This window comes from Photinus pyralis, unplaced genomic scaffold (assembly GCF_008802855.1).
Source record: "Photinus pyralis isolate 1611_PpyrPB1 unplaced genomic scaffold, Ppyr1.3 Ppyr1.4_LG6, whole genome shotgun sequence".
Lineage (NCBI taxonomy): Eukaryota > Metazoa > Arthropoda > Insecta > Coleoptera > Lampyridae > Photinus > Photinus pyralis.
Window position 1 is genome coordinate 34,302,481 of NW_022170663.1, and position 20,884 is coordinate 34,323,364.

At 35.7% G+C, this 20,884-nt stretch overlaps 1 protein-coding gene across 1 annotated transcript; it reads right to left on the bottom strand.

The window, feature by feature from the left end:
* Positions 1-3,699: 3,699 nt before the first annotated feature.
* On the bottom strand, positions 3,700-20,662 carry LOC116173225 (nuclear valosin-containing protein-like). The gene is made up of 11 exons (XM_031490571.1): positions 20,158-20,662; positions 19,946-20,100; positions 19,682-19,900; positions 19,064-19,633; positions 9,839-10,058; positions 9,506-9,788; positions 8,918-9,452; positions 7,388-7,555; positions 7,009-7,338; positions 6,731-6,958; positions 3,700-3,979 (listed from the first exon to the last, which is right to left on the bottom strand). The coding sequence occupies exons 1-11, from the start codon at positions 20,159-20,161 to the stop codon at positions 3,899-3,901; spliced, it is 2,793 nt and encodes a 930-aa protein (XP_031346431.1). The 5' UTR covers positions 20,162-20,662; the 3' UTR covers positions 3,700-3,898.
* Positions 20,663-20,884: the final 222 nt, after the last annotated feature.

Sequence of the window (20,884 nt, forward strand, 5' to 3'; positions counted from 1 at the left end):
TTTTTTTCAGTTTCAAAAAGGCCTTTTGTTAAGCATCAAAATCGTGTTGACGGAACACCCTGGGGAATTTTTCAATTTTTAAAAAATCAGGGGGGGGGGGAATAAGCACAGAACTGCAGAATTAAATGTTATTGTCAATCAATTAATTGTGCGTTTATTCAAACCTGTTGTGCGACCCGGATAGAGTCTTCATATTATCAGATTTACCTTTTCGCAACCAAAATTTACTTTAGTATTGTACGTCAATATTGAGATTTTTCTTTGTAGTAGATACCGTAGGCGTAAGTATGAGAAGGGATCCTAAAAAATTCCAAGTTTCAATTTTGATTTATTTGATATAGCTGTTTTGTGAGTGGTGTAGTTCACGCGGCACACTGTATACAGGGTCCTGCAAAACAGTACGTCGATCTTTCCCTAACTCAGATATCAAATATAGATGGTTACGCATCTATAAAAATTATTTTTGACCGTACAGGGTGTCACATATATTTTTGCCGTGTAAATAATTGATTTTTTAAATATAACACCCTGTATATTTTTAGCTATTTCAATGTCGTTTGGCCTTGACATTGAAACCTATCAACTATTTAATTTTTTATCAATATAGCCTTCTTATTATTTTTTACGAATAATTCCACATAAGCATAGATTAAAAAAACATATTCTATGACATAAGCAAGCGTCACTTTGATGAATCTCGGCTACCTTTTATTTTTTGAAGTTAAGAAATAAATTTGAGTAATAATGTTAATCACAGTGAAGGGCCAACTTTGATAATGAGAAAGTTGGATTTAGTGTAAATTTTCCGAATTTCAAAGCGCCATAACTTTTTTTTTAATGGAACCACAGATTTCTGTGATGGAACTATCATTATTTAATTTTGTTATTCTTTGGTCTTTTGTGTTCTCTTCAATTTAAATAAGGAACGTCCTGTGCCTAAACCTCGTACTTTTTTAGGTTATTATTTTTCACAAAGGCACCTATACAATAATTATTACATGTTCATACACCGGAGTAGGCCCGTGACAATAAAAACAAAAGAATGCTCGAAAGTAAGCCAATGTCACAAATTAATTATTTACTGCAAGTGTAGTTCCTGTTTCATAGATAATACAACTTTTTTTAAATTCACCTTTTTAATTAATCTTATGAAATAGAGTATACTTGCAACAAATGTAATTTTCAACACTTATTTTATTATTTATTAAGTTGTCGCTACCATGATCGAACTCCTACTGCAAAGATACATTATTTTATAAATTTACACGCTTACATTTTTAGCGCATTTAAAAAAAAAAAAAAAATGCGCTATTGTGGCCACTTCGTCCGTCCGTCCATCCGCTCGTTTTGAGACGCTACTAGTTTTTTATCTTAAGAGCTATTGTTCTACTTTTTTCACTATTTGGTTCGTTATGGTGTCGAGTCTTGCACCAAGGAAGGAATTTTTTCTGTACCGCTTACAAAAAGTTATTGTAAGAAAAACAAAAAACCGATTTTTACATGTTCCATAATTTTACACTTTTGCCGTTTATTAACGATCCTACAGATCGTTTATAATTTTGCATTGCTGTCTGTCGTCTGCCTGTTGGTCTGTCCGTCTGTTCCTTTGTCTGTTTGTCCCTCTATATGTCCGTGTGAACGATAACTTTGTTTAGAAATGTCCGATCGCTTTTACATCTCCGTTAGTTATGAACTGAATTGCATGAAATTCAATATGGGCATAGCTTTAGCCATGTAATACGCAATGCTAAAAGTAGAGTCGAATCGATTCAAAATTCACAGTGCCCTTTTCGCTTCTCGACCATTTATAAACCGAATTGCAAACTTTTTTAATTATAAAAGTATTTAAATGAAATTTGATACATAGACACTTGGAATAAAAGCAAATTTAACGCCAGTTTCAAAATTTGGTTTTGCGCATGCGCAGTGCCAACTTTCTTATTTATGGAGGGATTTAAATGAAATTCGATTCATAGTCACTTGGAACAATGGAAAATCTAAAAGCCGTCTTACACTATGCAATTTGTTGCGCAAGAAATTGCACAATTTCTTGTGCAAGAAATGAAGCACAAATAATTAAATGAAGGAATTGACATTTTGTCAAACAAAAACGCCAAACAGCTGATCTGAAAACACATGTTCAAGGCGCGGCGCACGCGCATTATAAAATTGCATTGAAACTTGCATAAAAAAATAGCACCTGTTCTATTTTTGATGCAATAACTTGTTGCAATGTAATTTTGCATGCAATTTCCTGTATGATACTATGCAATTTAATTTGTGCAATATATCTTGTGCAAGAAATTGTACAGTGTAAGACGGCTTAACGTTAGTTTCAAAATTTAGGTTTGCACATGCGCAGTTCCAACTTTCTTATTTAGAAAAGCATTGAAATGAAACTCTTCTTATAAACTGAAATTGAAGTAGCTCGTCAAAAATGGATTGCACATGTGTAACGCTATCTTTCATATATGTGGACGGATTTTTACAATTTTAACAAAAGTTGCATCTTACAAATAGGAAATGAATGCAAGTTGAAATGCGTTTTATGTAAATCGTTTACGATTACTTTTTAACTTGTTAACATATTGGGGCTGGTAACCAAACTTCAACCATTTTAAATTCTTCCAACGCACACTTATCTGCCCAAAACGCCATTATTTTATCTTACCAAGAACGCCTATCCAATTATTTTTCTGATATTTCAAAAAATGATCTCATTGTCGTCTTCGGTACAGGAATTTAAAAAAGCGAGTTCTGGCTTTGCCGGCTTGTTATAATAATGTATCTACGATATTTCAATGTAAGCTAAAAACACAGTAATAATTTATGAATGTAACTTTCGCTATCTATGGGATAAGGAAATGGATCGAGTTTAATAAAAAAAATGACCACAATTTTATTATTAATTAATGTCGTACTTTATCAGAAATTACTCGCTATTTTACACAATAACAAAAATACAAAGAACAATTCGACATTTCCTAATTTGCACTAATTCGCATTTTATAATCACAAGAAAGTTCTCCATTTAACGTTTTGTGTTTAAGGAATAAAACTATCTAGCAGATGCTGTACGTTGCAAAGTACAAAATGTGAAATTTCAACACCCATTAAAATTCTGATAACGAAACAATTCGTCTTCAATTGTTACATTATAAAACAACAAAATCATCTTCTGTTCATGAACTTTCAGTAGGAAAATAGCATCATTAAAAAGAGCGTCTATAGGTGAGGCGTTGGTTGGCGCTGGTACTGAAACTGCCTAAAGTAAATTATATAACAAAGAACACAATACGGTGTATGGTGGTTCACGTTTAACTGAACCGCAATTATACTACGAATGTGGAGAAATAATTAGTTGCCATGACTGTGAACGTAAAATGAAATTATGTGTTCTTTGTTATTATAACCCGAGATATTCACCAAAAAATACATGTACAGTAATACTAACCAGTGCACTACATTATACAGTTGCAAGTCCACTTCCCCCTAAGTAACTTTGATTTCAAACAAAAGTAGCGTTGTCACCATTTCATTAGATGTGTATGCGATACTAACACACTACTACAGATCAGGACTTCTCGGGTTAAAACACTAAAATCTAATCCCTCATCAGGTGGGAAATCTAATACAACCAACTTAAATAACAAATTCTGATCGTGAAAGTTGGCGAATTTATTTAAAGAAAAACATACGGAACAAAAACAATGTATTATCTTAATAATAATTATATTGATAAGTACAGAAAGGTCTAGCAAGTAAAATGTATCGTACCGATTACGGGAGAAAAAAACAGTTGAAATTATGGTTCAGTTTAAAAAAATGTGACAGACAACTATAAAGCGGTAAACTTACAGCTAGTCAAATTTGATACAAAATGAACTTATGTTTAAACTTACGAGTACTCCATTTCCTCCACATCTCCGTCAACTGCTACAGAATATATTTTCTTCAATTTTTCGTAGTGTTTTTGGTCCTATGGAAGAAGTAATCAATTAGTACAAAACATAATATATCCTTAACTCTGTAGCAATGAGTTTCAGTTACTTGTACTAAATAGTAACAATACACAAATGCGTGCATGCTTTTTTAAACTATAAAAATGTCCCAACAAATAAATATTATCCGTAATCTGTAAATCAATTTTTTTGAAATTTGGTATGTGAAGTGACTGTTGGTTATTGCACATCGAATTTTTATTTGGCACCCAACGTGGGGCACACAGCAATATACAGTGTGTCCCAAATCGGGTGGGATTGCATGGGTAACTTTGTTATTATTAAGGATAGAGAATTTGTTAAATGGGCAATGTTTTGCAGTTTTAGATGCTTATTTAAAATTTCCTTTTGGAAATTCAAAATGTCGCATAGGTTCGACGTAAATTCAAAAAAACTAAAATTGGTCATTTCCTTGAATGTCTTATATCATCGAAAGTATAAGAGATATAAAAAAAGTTTTATATAAAAGTTACTGTCTTTGATACGTTTAATTTAGAATTGATGTCAAAAAAAATTCAAGATGGCTACTTTTGAGGAACATTTACCAACTTCCTAAAGTTAAATAGGCGCCATATGGGATTTTAAGATTACTTGATAGATTTTTTAATTCTCTTTTCAACGAGCGATTATAACATAAGATTGAAAATAAGATACCAGTTATATCAACGGTTTTTTATTTTAGTTAAGTAGGCTGTGATGAATTAAAAAAAACAAAACAAAATCTATTCGAGGCAACAAAACAATGAAAATAATTACATCAGATGTATAACAAAATCCAGGGACGCACTCATGAGAGAGGGGGTTTGGGCATTACAACTTCCTCCAAAATTTTATATAAGCATTAGGTCTACAAAAATTTGATTTTTATAACATCACTTATTGACTTATTATCCATACTTACATACCTACAAATGGTGGTATAACTACAAACTATCCCCTCAAAAAAAGTCATGCCATTATCCAGTTAAAGACATTTCAAGACACTTCGCTTTATTTTACACAATGTATTACCATTGATGCATTGTCCCAGGTCAGATTTTGTAGGTGGTTTATCCGCAAGAATATCGAAACTAACAGTTTTACCAGTCCGAGCATATGGACAGATGAATCTTATTCTTCTAACTGCGAAGTGTTCAAATCGACATTATGAACACTACTCGTCACAGGAAAACCTACATGTTGTAGTTTCACACCAAAATCAAGTAATATTTTTTTAAATTAATGTATTTTATGGCATAATGGGAAGTCATGTAATTGGACCGGTAATCTTCGATGGATCTTTAACTGCTCACCATTATTTACAAATTCTCCAATAAACTTCCTTAAAGGATTTTTCTCGACAACGTATGTTTCGAAGGAAGGGTTAGTTTATGCTACCTACCAACAACTGGCTGCTCAGGTCACAATTCACGAATTATGTACAGTACATTAAATTATAAAAGTAAGTACTTAATTAGAAAATAAAAGTAAAGTGGAACTGGCTACCACTACAATAATAATAATCATCAATAGCAACAAGTTGCCTAAACTAAACTGTCTTGAAGTGTGTTTCACTAATAATGGTCAGTATTTTAAACATCTGGTGTAATTATTTTCATTGTTTTGTTGCTGGAATAGATTTTGTTTTGTTTCTTTTTTTATTCGTCACAGACTACTTGATTAAAATACAAAAACCGTTAATATAACTGGTATCTTATTTTCAATCTTATGTTGAAAAGAGAGTTGAAAAGAGAATTTAAAAATCTATCAAGTAATCTAAAAATCCAATATGGCGCCCATTTAACTTTAGGAAGTTGGTAAATCTTCCTCAAAAGTGGCCATCTTGAATTTTTTTTTGACATCAATTCTAAATTAAGCGTATCAAAGACAGTCACTTTTATATAAAACTTTTTTTTATATCTCTTACACTTTCGATGATATAAGACATTCAAGGAAATGACCAATTTTAGTTTTTTTGAATTTATGTCGAACCTATGCGACATTTTGAATTTCCATAAGGAAATTTTAAATAAGCATCCAAAACTGAAAAACATTGCCCATTTAACCAATTCTCTATCTTTAATAATAACAAAGTTACCCATGCAATCCCACCTGATTTGGGACACACTGTATTTGTTTCTATAAAAATTAACTGTCGGATAGATTAAACGGTAACACGAAATATTAGCCTCTTTCTTTCTCTAGAAACAATCTTCGTAGTTGCACTTTACAAGTAGTACTGTAGTTCAAGTTCTCTCTTTAAAAAAATTTTGTTGTTGCTGCGGTGAGCATAGCTAACAGTGCATGGAGCTTTCAGACAATTGTTTAAATATGACACTGAAACATAAAGTGAATTGTTTATATCAATTCCTTTCCATTGAATCTTGGCCTTTTCACTTTTGTAAAGTATGGTTGAACAATGGGTGCTAATTGGTAATCAATGGGTGACCTCTCTAAGGAAAAACAAATAAATAATCCCTCAAAACATCTTAATAGTACACATATTCAAAACAGGAGACATCTTCTATAAATTTCTTCATATCACGTTCGGTAATTGCTGCGTTTTACGCGCGATCATGATTTTCGTAAGAAAACACCATAACACTCCACTAACGGAAATCCAAACTTACAGTCTCTTACATTGCATTGTAGAATAATGCAACCCTCTGTTTGATATTGCCGCGTTTAGATTGCTTAGTGTTTTTTTTTATTGGCTTTATTTTATAGTTATTTTCCATTATTGACCTTACCTTTTCTGTTATAGATGGGCGAATTTTAGCTACTGCAAGTTTAAAATGAATAGTTGTTACAAGTGGGGTTTGTTTTTGATCAGTCTGTAGCATGAATTCTTTCAGTGCTTGTATACCAGCTTCCCTCACCAACGCAGAAAGATCTGCACCCGTGTATCCATCGCACTGCTCCGCTTTACCAATCACCTCCAAATCGACATCGGGTGCAAGTTGAGGTTTTGTGCCGTTCTAACAAAAGAAAAGTGCTACATTTAAACAAATTAATCAAAAGATACTACCTTTGTAATGGTTCTAAGTATGTCGACACGATCTTCAGCCGAGGGCAGGCCGACGTAAATAATTTTGTCCAACCTACCAGGCCGTAACACTGCCGGATCGATTATGTCGGGCCTATTCGTCGCAGCTAATAAATAAACGCCTGTTCGACTCTCGATGCCATCCATCTCCGTCAACATTTGGTTTACGAGCCGCATTGTCACGCCGCCCTCGCCGGTTTCCGACCGTTTCGGACATAGGGAATCTAGCTCGTCAAAGAATATCACGCAGGGCGCCGAATTTCGCGCCCTCTCGAAACACACGCGGACGGCTTTTTCGCTCTCGCCGACGTACTAAAATTTTAATGTTACGATGAAGAAGTTTGAAATGCTCGCGACCTACCATGTTGAGAAGTTCAGGTCCCTTAACCGATATAAAGTTGATACCGGCTTCGTTCGCAATCGCTTTTGCCAGTAGCGTTTTCCCACATCCAGGTGGGCCACATAGTAACACGCCAGTAGGTGTGGTGAGCCCTAAGGCGTTGAACTGATCGGCGTGTTGTATTGGGGCCTGAAAACAAGTTAGCAGTAGTCCTGGCGGTTGGTATCAGAGTACTGAATCTGTAGAAACTTAACGCTACACAAATACGTGTTCGCTTATGCAATCAACCAACAGGGGACAGCTAAGTTGATTAAAAAACATCGCCCCTTTTTTTGTTTTATATGTGCAAACATGATTTTTTAGTTGAATTCAGAAATGAATATGGCCGTATCCAAAGGGGCCCATGGCCACTCCCACAACAAAAATATTTTTAATAAAAATGTTACAGTTTTGATAATTCACTTGCCCTTCAAGTTTTGTTAGGGAAAGCTATTGTTATGTAAACGTCATTTAAGCGATATTCGGTCTAAACACCGAAAATAATAACGGGACACTGTGTATATAAGATTATTTCAATTTATGAAGTATAAATCTGGGAGATTATTTACATACAAGGTTGGTTTATTGCATTTGATTTTGTCTCAGTGTTGTTTTTCATTTTAGAAGTTTTGTACTTGCGTAATTCTTGTGTAAACTTGATCGCTTTTGTAAATTGTTTATTTAGATTATTATCGAAGTAAAAAGTTGAGTCACTACTTTAAACGTTTATTTAAAAAAAAAACTAGTGAACCGATTTTTATCAAACTAATTTTGTTTGAATTGTCATTTATGTATGTGTAAGTAAACATAGTTTCATAATTAGGATCGGTGCAATACGTTCAAAAAAACGCCATTTTTCAGGTCCATGAGAGAAAGTGAAGTAACTAAACGTTTTACTTCGATAGTAGTGTATTTAATTGTAAAACGTAAAATTGCGTGTTAAAATGTAGGGACATCTGGTCGTTTGCGATAAGGAGTTTTTATTAGACGAAATTTAATTAACGCACGTGTTCTTATCCCCGTTAAGAGATAACGTATTTCAAAAACTACACGTTATTTTTGGCGTGAGTGGGGACGCGTACTTTCGAAGCTGTTATCGAGCCCTTTCTGATTGGCGAGTTATTTAAAATTTTTGTTATGAATGGAGTTATTTAATGGTGGAAGTGGAAGTTGGATGCTAACTACCTGAATTATGATAAAAGAAAAATCTCAAAAATCATTATTCATGTGTTCACTTCAGGGGAAAAACTCCAAAAATATCCCAAAAGTGAATTTTACACATTTCTTAATGTGCACGATGTTAAAATCGTTATCTAGGAATTCCAAAGTGGATAGTACAAATGATGTACTTACGAGTGACTGAAGGTTACATTGTGCATAACCTCAAAATCCTCTATAGAAATCTGTAATGCTTTTGTACTAAACTGGGTAATAATTATAAACAAAATTCAAATGAATAAAACAAACACATATTTGTATAGAGGTGACCCCTATGATGGTAGACATATTTACCAGAATTGCCATTTGTAATTCCTCGCGTACATTTCGTAAGGAGCCGATGTCATCCCAGGTGACATCGGGAACCGTCGCGAAGCCCTCTCGTTTTGCAGATGGTTGTACTACCTTTAACGCGACTGCAAAATCGTCCATCGTGATGTGCAACTGGCTCAACTGTTCCTTGGTAAGAGGTGCCCTTTCGTGTAGCCACGATATTAATCCTTCCAAGACGCTCTCTGGAGGATGCAGTATTTGGAGAGCTTTCTGTAGTTTTTCAGAGTCCTCCTCGTTGAGATTTGGAGGGGCCGGAGTACTTTCCGTATCTGCCTTGTCCGATTTGGGATCGTCGTCGATAACAACAATAGCGTTATCGCCATTGCCTAGAGAGTCACTAACTTCGTCTTCATTTGCAACCACAATTGGTTTTGACGAATCCGCCTCTGCCTTTATACTCTCCGCATTTTGTTTTTTTAATAATAGAGCCTGCGAAGCCTTTTGCAGCGCCATAGCCTTTTCGAGCTCGCGTTTCTCTTTTATACTATTAAACACTCTAACAATACCCAATTTCAGTTGTGAGACACAAAAAGGTACAAACAAATTCACCTGTTAACTGCAGCCATCGCTGACTCCCTAGCTAAAGCCATCAGATCGGCGCCGACGAATCCCGGCGTGTATTTCCCTATACTAGTATAGTCAAACCCTTCTTCCAATTTTAATTTCGCCGTCAGCACTTTCAATATTTCTATCCTCGCGGGTAAATCTGGAATGCCCAAACAGACCTCTCTGTCGAATCGGCCGGCGCGCCTCAGTGCTGGATCGATCGTATCCGGACGGTTTGTCGCACCAATGACCAATACACGATTGCCATTTTCATTCTGACTTAAATCTGAAAAAGTACAACGATCAAAACGGATTAAAATACTATTCGATTGTTACCGTCGAGACAGCTCAGAAATTGCGCGACAATGCGGCGCTCCATTTCCTTTTGCGCATTTTGTCGATTGGGAATTATGGCATCTACTTCGTCGATAAAAAGAACACAAGGCGCAGACGTGATTGCCTGATCAAACAAGTTTCTAATCCGTTCCTCACTTTCACCAGAAACACCTCCGATAAGCTCTGGCCCAGCAATTTTCAGTAAAGGAATGTTCAATTCCTGAAAATAATGAAATCGTATTTTTTAAAGACATCATACAAAGGTAGAGTAGGAAACGTGTATAATATCTACAGATTGAAAAAAATTGTCATAATATCGGAGGTTCCCCAGGGTTTCAATTTAGGACCTCTTTTGTTTCTATTATACAGGGTGATTCCTATAGTACCTGCCACCGTTTGGGAGCGTGTAGGTGGTGCGTAGGGGAGTATTTTGATATAGGACACTTGGGGTCGGAAATCTAAAATAAGGGTGCCAGAGCCAAATTTACCTTCTGGAATTTCGCGCCTGTAGGTAGGCAACCCAACCGGCCGGCGGTGCACACGGAGCGATCTCAGGCGGCGATGTGTGGCTGACACTTGATCAGAATTTTGTTTAAACCCACGAAATCCCGTCTGCAACGACGCGTATCAAGTGAATAAACACTATGGCAATAGTATAATAATAGTTGGCTAGATGTAGGAAGTGCATTGAGAACAACGGTGGCCACGTTGAACACTTGTAAACGTTATTGCTTTTGACTGTCGTTTTCCCTCCTTCCCTCCCATGTCGCTTCCTCGCGCTAACTCGCTCTGCATCGCTCCGCGCGAAACGTCGGTCGGTTGGGTTGCCTACATACAGGCGTGAAATTCCAGAAGATAAATTTGGTTCTGGCGCCCTTATTTTGGATTTCCGACCCCAAGTGTCCTATATGAAAAGACTTCCCCTAGGCACCCCCTATACGCTCCCAAACGGTGGCAGGTACTATAGGAATCACCCTGTATAGCAACGATCTTATTAGCAATTGCTGTGTGAAAATTTGTTATTTGTTGATATTTTATAGGATAATATCATCGCACCACTCACCAATATTTTATATTCATACCGCCAATTCTGTCAAAGTTTGGTTTAAACGCAGTATCTATTGTGTGACAATTTTTGCTGTCCGTGAAAAAATTCTAAATGGGACATTATATTTTATTCGATTTTCAGAATCTACGTTAAGTTGACGATCGGGATATAATTGTAATATTCCTTTCCTGCTGCCCTTTTCTCTCATTACTTTTTGCACAAAGGGAAACGATTTCAGATTTCTGTAAAATGTAGACCATATTATTGGTTCAATAAGAAAATAAATGATTAAATAAGCAAAATTATAACGTTTGACAGTACTAATAACATATTTGTTTTTGCATGACTTTTAGAATTATTAAAATGCGCTTTTCACGATCAGACTGCTCAGACTGAAGCACAAAACAAGCTCTATTTGATATAGTTACCAAGATACAAAGCCTCAAAATTTAGATTCTTTAAAAATTCAGCGGCCTTTATCTTGAAAACGGTAAAAAATATTACAATCTAAAAATCAAATAAAATACAGGGTGTCATTTAGAATTTTCAAGGGGGGGGCTGTGAACCGCTTTTGTTAGGAACAATGTAGGACCCAATATTGAACCTTGAGGTACACCTCTAGAAACATCTCGTGGTTCGAACACCTTGTTATTGAACTTTACCATCTGAGATCAGTGTTTCAAATAAATAGAGAAAAAGTTTATATTATAATTATATGTATAATTTAATTGTTAAATTTCCCAACAAAGGTTTGCATCAAAATTTATTTCTATAAAAAATATTTTTTCTGCCATGCTTTTTGGGGCACCCTGTACCTATACCTACATTTTCTGTCAAAATATGCGTAATACAAAAACAAAATTGACAGGGTCAGGGGATTATTTTATTACTATTTAGTATAATTGCACAAATGGAAATCAATGGAAAAAATCAAAGTACAGGTATCACAGGAAAAGATTTTTATTGTAATTTCTTGAAAGTTACCAGAACTACCACCAAAAGGTAGAATCGAGTGGATGAACAACAAAGGAAGATGGATGCAGACATTCAGTCCAGTACTTTTGACTGTTGAGCGGCTTTCGCGCTATAAGATCTGGACGCGATTGTACTGACAAAAAAACATCATGTACAGGGTGAGTCAACGATTGCGCGGAATAACTTAATGCCTTGAAGATAAGATTTTTCAATAGAGTGCTTTTGTATTATAATATGGTTGAATATTCTCCACATTTTAAAAATATTTGGAATTATACAAGGTGCGCCCACAAAGTAGAGCGCCCAAATGGTACATTTTTTTAAATAGAACTCCCTGTATTTGAATGCATTTTTTAATTCTACGTGTAATTGTACGTCTTTTTTATTATATGGTTAAAATATCCGAAAAGCTAGTAGTTTTAAAGATAATTCGATTTTTAAGAAAAATTGGGCATTTGCAAGCGTCAGTATTGTCAAAATTATTACTTAAATATTGATTCCAGTCAAATAAATACATCTACTATGAAACATTAAAAATACAGTTTACAGGGTGTTTTTTTTGGTAGGTCGAAAGTTGCAAAACTTCATATTAAAAAATCTCACTTTTTTTAAATGGAACACCCCGTATATTTTTCTGCCATCATTTAGCTCCTCTAAAAACCTTCAACTTTTGATAATAATGTCCTATACCTCCTATATCTCTGATAGTTTTTGAAATATCTTGGTTTTCCTGGGTTTTATACTCTAATCTTAAATAAGTTATATGTAATTTACATAATAGTGAGGTAGCCATGCAAAAAAAATTATCAAAGTCCTCGTGTGAGATCGAAGGGACTTCAGCGCATTTTTGTGTGGCAGATCAGTGTTTTATTAGCCAATATTGACTCCACCATCAATAAGATCTTGCCGAAAGCTACCACGTTCACTTTGTCGGTACCATTTTCTCACTTACCGTGCACTCGCAATTCGCGTTTGAAGTTTTGACTCCACCATCAGTAAGATCTCGTCGGGGGTTACCACATTCCCTTTGTCGATACACAGTTCCGACGTCCCGTTCATTCGTAATTCCCATTTTGGTAGATTTCGCTAAAATCCCGGCATAAAATCGTATTCAACTTTTGGGTACTTCACATAGCTCGACCTTCTATTATAATAATAATAATATAATAATATAATAATAATATATATATATATATTGTGCAGACATGTTGATACATTTACACTCGTCATTAGATAAAGAACATACACTAGCATATAATACAACAAACATAATAAAAAAAAACAAAAAAGAAAAACATATATAACACAGAATGACTGATACAATTACGAAACACTCCAACAGAAGTCGTTAAACTCATCAAATGAGAAAAAAGGGTGTTGAATAAACAATTTTTTTAACGTAATTCTAAAATCTGAGAGGGGTAGCGATCTAATCTTTGGAGGAACTATATTAAATAAAGATTGCGATTGGTATGATGCACCATTTTGGCTCTTCAACAATCGGCAAAAAGTCACCCTTAAGTTATCCCTTTGTCTAGTGTTATATGAATGCACCTGGGATTGTAACACATTCTCCACCATATTTTTCTTACAGAAACACAAGGCCTCAAGAATATAAAGACTTGGAAGAGTTAGAATCTTTAGTTCCGAGAATGATTGACGACAATCATCCCTGTACTGTAGATTGTTAATCACGCGTACGGCCTTACGTTGGAGGCGAAAGATGAACTTCCATGAAGCACTATGACCCCACGCTAGTATTGCATAGGCAAGAGTACTGTGAATCAATGCGTAATACGCGGAAAGCATAACTGCTTTTAACGTACTACTGCGCAGTCGTTTAAGTAAAAATATTGACTTATTCAGTTTGTATGTAATATTATCACAGTGTTTGTTAAAGTTAAGCTTGCTGTCAATAAAACATCCAAGCAGTGATACACCCGTAATACAATTTGAAGATGTATCGATATTTTTTAACGACAACGGTAAAATAGATGTCTTGCGCTCATTCAAATTCAATCTATTACTGACACACCAATTCGCAACAAGTTTGATACTGTTTTCAACATCCCGGACTGCTGCATCGACATCTTCACTGGTTCCAATTAATGTCGCGCCATCCGCATAAAGTATGCAGTCGATATTTGGTGGCACCGATGAAGGCAGGTCATTTACATAAATTAGGAAAAGAATAGGGCCTAGAATAGAACCCTGAGGAACTCAATGTCGTAGGGGCAATTTGTTCGATAGAACATTATTGAATATTACGCGTTGATGTCTTCCTTTTAGATACGAGGATATTAGTTGAACGCTTCGTTCACCAAAATTGTACACAAACTTTAGTTTATTCAACAATATTTCGTGCGAAACGCAGTCGAACGCCTTCGAAAGATCAACAAAAGCAGCCACTAAGTGGCGACCCTTTTCAAAGCCTTCCAAAACACCGTGCACAAATGTGGAGATGGCATCAGACGTACTTCTCCCCTTACGAAAACCATACTGTTTATTATAAAAAAGATTATTAGTCTCAAAAAGATTTGCAATTTGCTTATATAGGATCTTTTCAATAATTTTACTAAAGACAGGTAATTTTGAGATAGGCCTATAGCTATTCAAATCATCGGTACTATTTCCTTTTTTAAAAATCGGTACAACCAGAGCTAATTTTAAACAGTCTGGAAACACGCCTGTGATAATGATCATGTTAATAAGCCTGGTAAGTGGATTTATTAATATGCTTATATTACGTTTTATTAATGGGACATTAAGACCAAAGATGTCTTTGGAATGTCCATTTTTCAGGCTAAGTATTGCATCCCTGACTTGCACTTGGGAAACAGTTTGGAATTGAAACGCAACAGAAGTAGGTGCAGTTACATTGCAGTTAGTAATGGGATCTATAATTGCGGGTGGCATTTTTACAAGTAATTCGAGAGTGATATTAGTAAAGTAAGAGTTGAACTCATTCGCAGAGAGAGTACATTGTGGTTCGAAATTTAAATTTCTATGCGAATTAATTATCGACCACATTGCTTTTACTGGATTACTTGCATTGTTGATAAAGTTGTCATTGGACTGGACCTTGGCAAGTTTGATCTCTTTGGCGTAGATAACACGTAGCGACTTTCTTGCTTCAAAGAGGTTACGTGTACGGTACCTAGAGTACAGTTCGCAAACCAATTGTAGACTACTTCTTAGCTTGCGTAGCTTATCCGAGAACCACCTATTATTGCTGCTGTTTCTCCTTGTAATGGACTTCAGTTCGGGGAAGCATGTTTTAAAAGAGTTTATTATAAAATTTAAGAAGTTTGAAAAACTACCGTTACAGTCAGTTTCGTTAGACTTGAACACATCCTCCCAGTCACAGTTTGATAACGTATTAAAGAATAAATTCAATCCAGTATTAGTTAGTGGACGTTGAACCTTGATAATAGAATTATTATGAGGAGGATGTAAATCCATCCCATTCAATATAATGTTCTGCCCTAGGTGGTCTGATAACCCGATATCAAGTGTGGTTGCAACATAATCATCTAGTGAGAAGTTAATAAAAACGTTATCCAAACAGTTGTCACCTCTGGTAGCGTCAAATATTGTCTGAATAAACCCGTTGGCTTTGAGGAATGCACATAACATACTGGACTTTTTATCAACCCCGAAATGAACATTAAAGTCTCCCAAGAGTACAATATTAAAATTCAACAGTTTATCGAGCACCAATTCTAAGTTATTAAGAAATAAGTCGAAATCGCCGCGGGGCGATTTGTAAAAACACACAACTACTGTTTTAACACTAATCTGTACACAACAAAGTTCACAATGAAATTCGATGGAAATATCATTTACATATTTTAATGGATTTGCGGTAATGTCCGGTTTAGCCAAGATGAGAACGCCACCATGGATAGCTGAGGATCGACAATAATAGGATTTCACTGACCAACATCCAATCTTCAGAGAGTCAAGGTGATCCGGTTCAATAAACCAGTGCTCACTGACACATATTAAACTAAAGTTAGAGTCACAGATAAAGGCTTCCAAAGCGTCAAGTTTGTTTGTTAACGATTGCATATTAATGTGGAAAATGGAAACCATTCCTTGAGTCCTAAAATTGTTCACACCATTGTGTGTTATGTATTTGGCGGTGCCGGCGGTTTTCGGAAGAAAAAACGGTTGACACATGTGCCACTTGGCCAGATTTGGGGGTCCATAATTTTATCTAAACTTTTCATGTTGACAGTTACTTTAAATGACGAGTAATACATCGGAAATTTAGACTCGAGCTTTTCACATGAGACATCCGGGAACATGGGCTGCAGATAGTTCGTTAGTGTGTCTTCCGAAGTGGATGGATCCAATTTATATACGTGTACATATGCCTTCGAGATTGCTGCTTTTATTAAACATGCGCCTTCTTGATCGTTGTTACCAACGATTGGAACATTAACTTTCCGTTTCTTCTTGAGAACGGTTGCCCATTCATTTGAGGAATCGTTGGTGTTTCCTAGGTTTTGAATAATATCGGAACCAGAAGTTACGTTACTAGAACTACTGCTTTTGGAATTAGCCGCTTCAACTGTTTGTGACTTTTTCGCTCCCGCCCCATCTACTGCGGGTTTGGTCGGAGCAATTTTTGGTGAGTTATTTCCACCTTTGGTAGATAGAGCATTCGCATAATTTATTTGGCGTAAATTATCTTTTGCCTTTGAATGAGAAGAAATGTTATCACTGACCTTAACATTGAGCGATTGAAATTTATTTAACAATAAAACTTGATTTTGCAATGATTTAATTGTGATGTCTTGGTTAACAATCACTTTGTCTTTTTCAGCAATTAACTCTCTTAGAAATTTAATTTCAAGTTCAAAAAACTTATTGTCAACATACCCGTTATCGTCCACCAGAAGAACACTATCACTATCACAGCAATTTACATGCTTGTCGTCTATGATTTTAGCACTTTTCAGTTGCTTGGCACATCCAGGATGAAAAACTGCGTTACACTTAATACACTTTAAATAAACTTGAGGAGTCTTAGAACAACGTTTACATAATTTGTTAGAGCCCGGTTCCGGCACGTCCGCACCGCCTGGCGTCATGGCAGCAATATATATTAGTGACACGAGAAAGAGAGGGCGCCCAAAGTCGACTACCCCTCGAAGCGCGCCGCGCAAAAGGTGGTTTATTTCGCCCCTAGGAAACAAAAACAAAATTCCACCACGCAGGAGTTGTGCGCGTTGACAAGATCTTCCCGACGACACCAATTTGAAAACAATCGGAGAAAAACTGTAGAAGAAGATAGATAAAAACTGAAAAATCTCCAGGTTAGTATAATACGCTCGGGGATGGCGTCCAGATGTCGTCGACTCCAAATCTTGTAGCCCCATCCCTAACGTTCTTAATTACACGGCCCCGATAGTTACATGTACACTCCTTGTCTTTTTACAAGCGTTTTTCTACGGGCGCGCATTTACTGCCAGCCAGCCAGCCAGCCAGCCAGCCAGCCAGCCAAAGTGAGATTAAAAGCTACTTTTTACAAAAAAAAATTTTTGCAAAAATGCGCTAAAAAGGCAATTTTTATCTATCTCGTCCAAAACGAAAATCATAATCGATTAATTTATTTTTCAAACAATTTATTTTAAGTCCAAAAACTGGAGAATAAGTAAAAACATTTGACTACAAAAGCAAATTTAATTTAACTCCTAATGTCATCCAGTCAGTGATATTAGTTTCATTTTTTTTTCATATTCACCTCGTTATTAAGTATATAAATTAGAACTTATTTCAGATTAAAATATAAAAAGTAGAAAAACCAAGATATTTGTTTATGTTTTTACTATCAAATTTATTCTCCAGTTTTTATAGACTTAAATGAATTATTAGAAAAATGAATTAATAAATATGATTTTAGCTTTGAACGAGGCAGATAAAAATTGCCTTTTTTTGCATGGCCACCTCACTATTATGTAAATTACATTTTTGCACTCCTTCGTTCTAAATCGCGTTTTCCCAATAAAACACGAACGTCGGGAACGTCAATTTTACAATTGACTATCTACTTTCGCGCACTAGTGCCTAAAAATTCAACGAAATTATCTATTTAGTGCGGATCATAAACTAAAAAGTAGTATGATGGAAGAGTAAAAAAGAAAAAATAAATACACTTTACATCATTCCCTGTAGTCGACGGGCAAAAATAAGCGTAAACCAGAAGTTTTGAACAATAAATTGACATTTTAAATTTCTACTTTATCGGCATAGAGGACTTAATTTTTTCAAAAGAATTATAATGTCGCAAAAATCTCGCGAAAAGGATTTGAATTTATATACATTCGATTTAACTAATCCGTGCAAAAAATGTTACGTGCGTGAACATGTGCCAATTTTGACCCTTATTTATGTGTGAAGAAAACGTACAATTATTGTTCTTTTTTTTAATGCTTTATTAAAATAAAAATCTAGAAATGTTTCAATTAGTGTATCCACTAACCAATTAAAAATCCATATATTAGTACCACAATTTCACGCAATGTGTCAGTATCATACCTTAAAAATAAACAAAGATAACACTAGTTCAATATACAGTGACTATAGAGTATGGTCATACAGTGGGTGTTATTTTCTATTGGTAGGAGACGTGCCATATGTTACACCGGATTGTTGCAAATTAAGCTGGAAACCAAAGTGATGAATTTATCTTGCTGAACACAATTATTGTGGCAGCATTATTGTAACCATATCAAAATCTACTAATTCGGTTAAACCAATCAGCTCAATGATAAATTGGAAGAAACATGACCAACATGGAGCATTATGGCCACACTATCTAGACTAATAAAAAGATACAATGAGGCCTCCAAAAATGGAAATACATTGAAGAAACCAAAAAAGTATAATACAATGATTGTAGTGTTTTCCTCACATGGAAACCATACTTAGCACAAGGAAGACCCTTTTATCATATTTTCTTAGGATCTTGTATTAAAATTAAGTTTCAAACTTGACATTTTAGTTACTTCACATATTTTTCTTCCCCCATGTTATTGAGCTAGTTTATACCTTGGAATCCAAATTAAAATTAGCTTTCAGAACCCCAGCTAAATTGATATGAACTCTTACTCTATCTATCCTACTCTACTTGCACAAAATTTCATAAAATTTTAAGTAGCACCCAATTAAAATAGAAGAAAAAATGTACGTACCCCAGCAATGGCGTTAGCCAGAAGCGTTTTTCCACAACCTGGTGGCCCATGTAGCAGAAATCCCCGCGGTGGTGTAATCCCAATTTGCTTGTACACTTCCGGATGACTTACATGAACCAATAATTTACAAACGTGTTCCAAAACTTTATCTAAGCCCCCTACATCCTTAAAGGTAATAGTCGCCGCTTGCAACGTAGAAATCGGCTTCCGCCTCTTCATTGTCGGCTGTACGGGAGCGACGTTCTCCTTAAACTCTCCCTTACGCTTTTTACCTCGTTCATTCTCCTTTTCCCGATTGTTCTCCTGTTCGGTATTTGAAACAGGTTCCATTTGCATACCTCGATTTAAAGTGATGGGATTGATATTCTTTTTCGTCGCAGTAATCGAGACGGGGTACAAGTTGTGTCTCGGTTTTTGGGACGTCGACGCTCCATTTGCCGGTCTGGCATTTGATGGGGTCGTGTTATCGTTCGAATCGTCGCTACTTATATCGATTAATTCGTTATCGTCTAGCGGTTTGCGAGACTGTTGGTTGTACATGTCGAGCAACTGATTACTCAAATAATCCCCCTAAAACGTGACGCTAATGTGAACGGTGCATTAGACAAATATACGTACAAACTGTGGCTCTTCCCCTGCGCTTTCTTCCGTACATTCCTCGGACGAGGAGAGATTCTCGTTTAAGCCGTAATTCTTCAAAACAACCCCGTAAGCTTTTTTCACACTACTCCGGAATGGGATACGTTTGCGTCTCGCGTAATCTTTGTACATCTTTTGCAGGTCATCTGCCATAACGTCGATGTCAACGTACGTTTTATTAACATTGCTCTCGAGGTACTGCAAGTAGTTTGTTAGTTAAGGAAAATACGTTTGGAGGACTACCTTTTGCACTCTCGGGACAATGCTAGGATCTGAAATGAAAGGGCCCCTAGGCATTTTATTGTTCATGATTAAAGTCGGAATATTACTCCTAGGCCTAGGTGGAATTTGTGGATTGTTTACAGGCGGTACCTCATATTCATCCACGGGAATGATTTCTAAATGAGGAAATTTTCCCATCACAAAATTACCGAAATTATAAAGATCTCACTCACTCATAGCAAAAGAAACGAACCAATAAAAACGGCGTTTGTGCTCGATATTAAAAACAACGTGTTATAAAATCACTAAACACAAAACTGCGCCAAATGCTGCTTCAATTTCTTCAATAAAAGCTACGTGTGGTGGTGTTTAACGTAGCTACACATACAGGAGAATTTTAAATCGGGCGTTAATAATTTCAGTGTTTATGTACCTCGTAATTATTAAACGAAAACAAATATACAAAAAGTAAACTTATAGAAAAGGATACAATTATTTCCTGTATGAAAGAAAATTAAAATTCAACCAACCATCTTTAAATATGACGATGTTGTTCACAATTTTACCAACATGGCTTCTGCTGGTAATAAAATTAACGCGGGAAATTTTCCTATTTTGTTTTCCTCTAACCCGAGCAGATTTTTCTTCCGTATCTGTCTATTTATTAGTCCCTTTTTAATAAGTCGCTATTTATAACCTACGAGTTTTTTATGCCTTAGATCATGTTTATATGATCTAAGTTTTATGCTGGCACAGGCAAAGTACATGCACCCGGCACCGTCACCGTCAGCTAATAACTTGTTACTTTTTGTTTGCAGTGTACCGGGTGTTGCAAAAAGATTGAGGATTGTATGCATTTGACACAGAACAACATAAGTTGGAAACAAATGACGATCAATGGCTTTGTCTTTTTTGAATTTACAAGCAGTGTATCTATTTCGCGTTTGCTGGTTTGATACT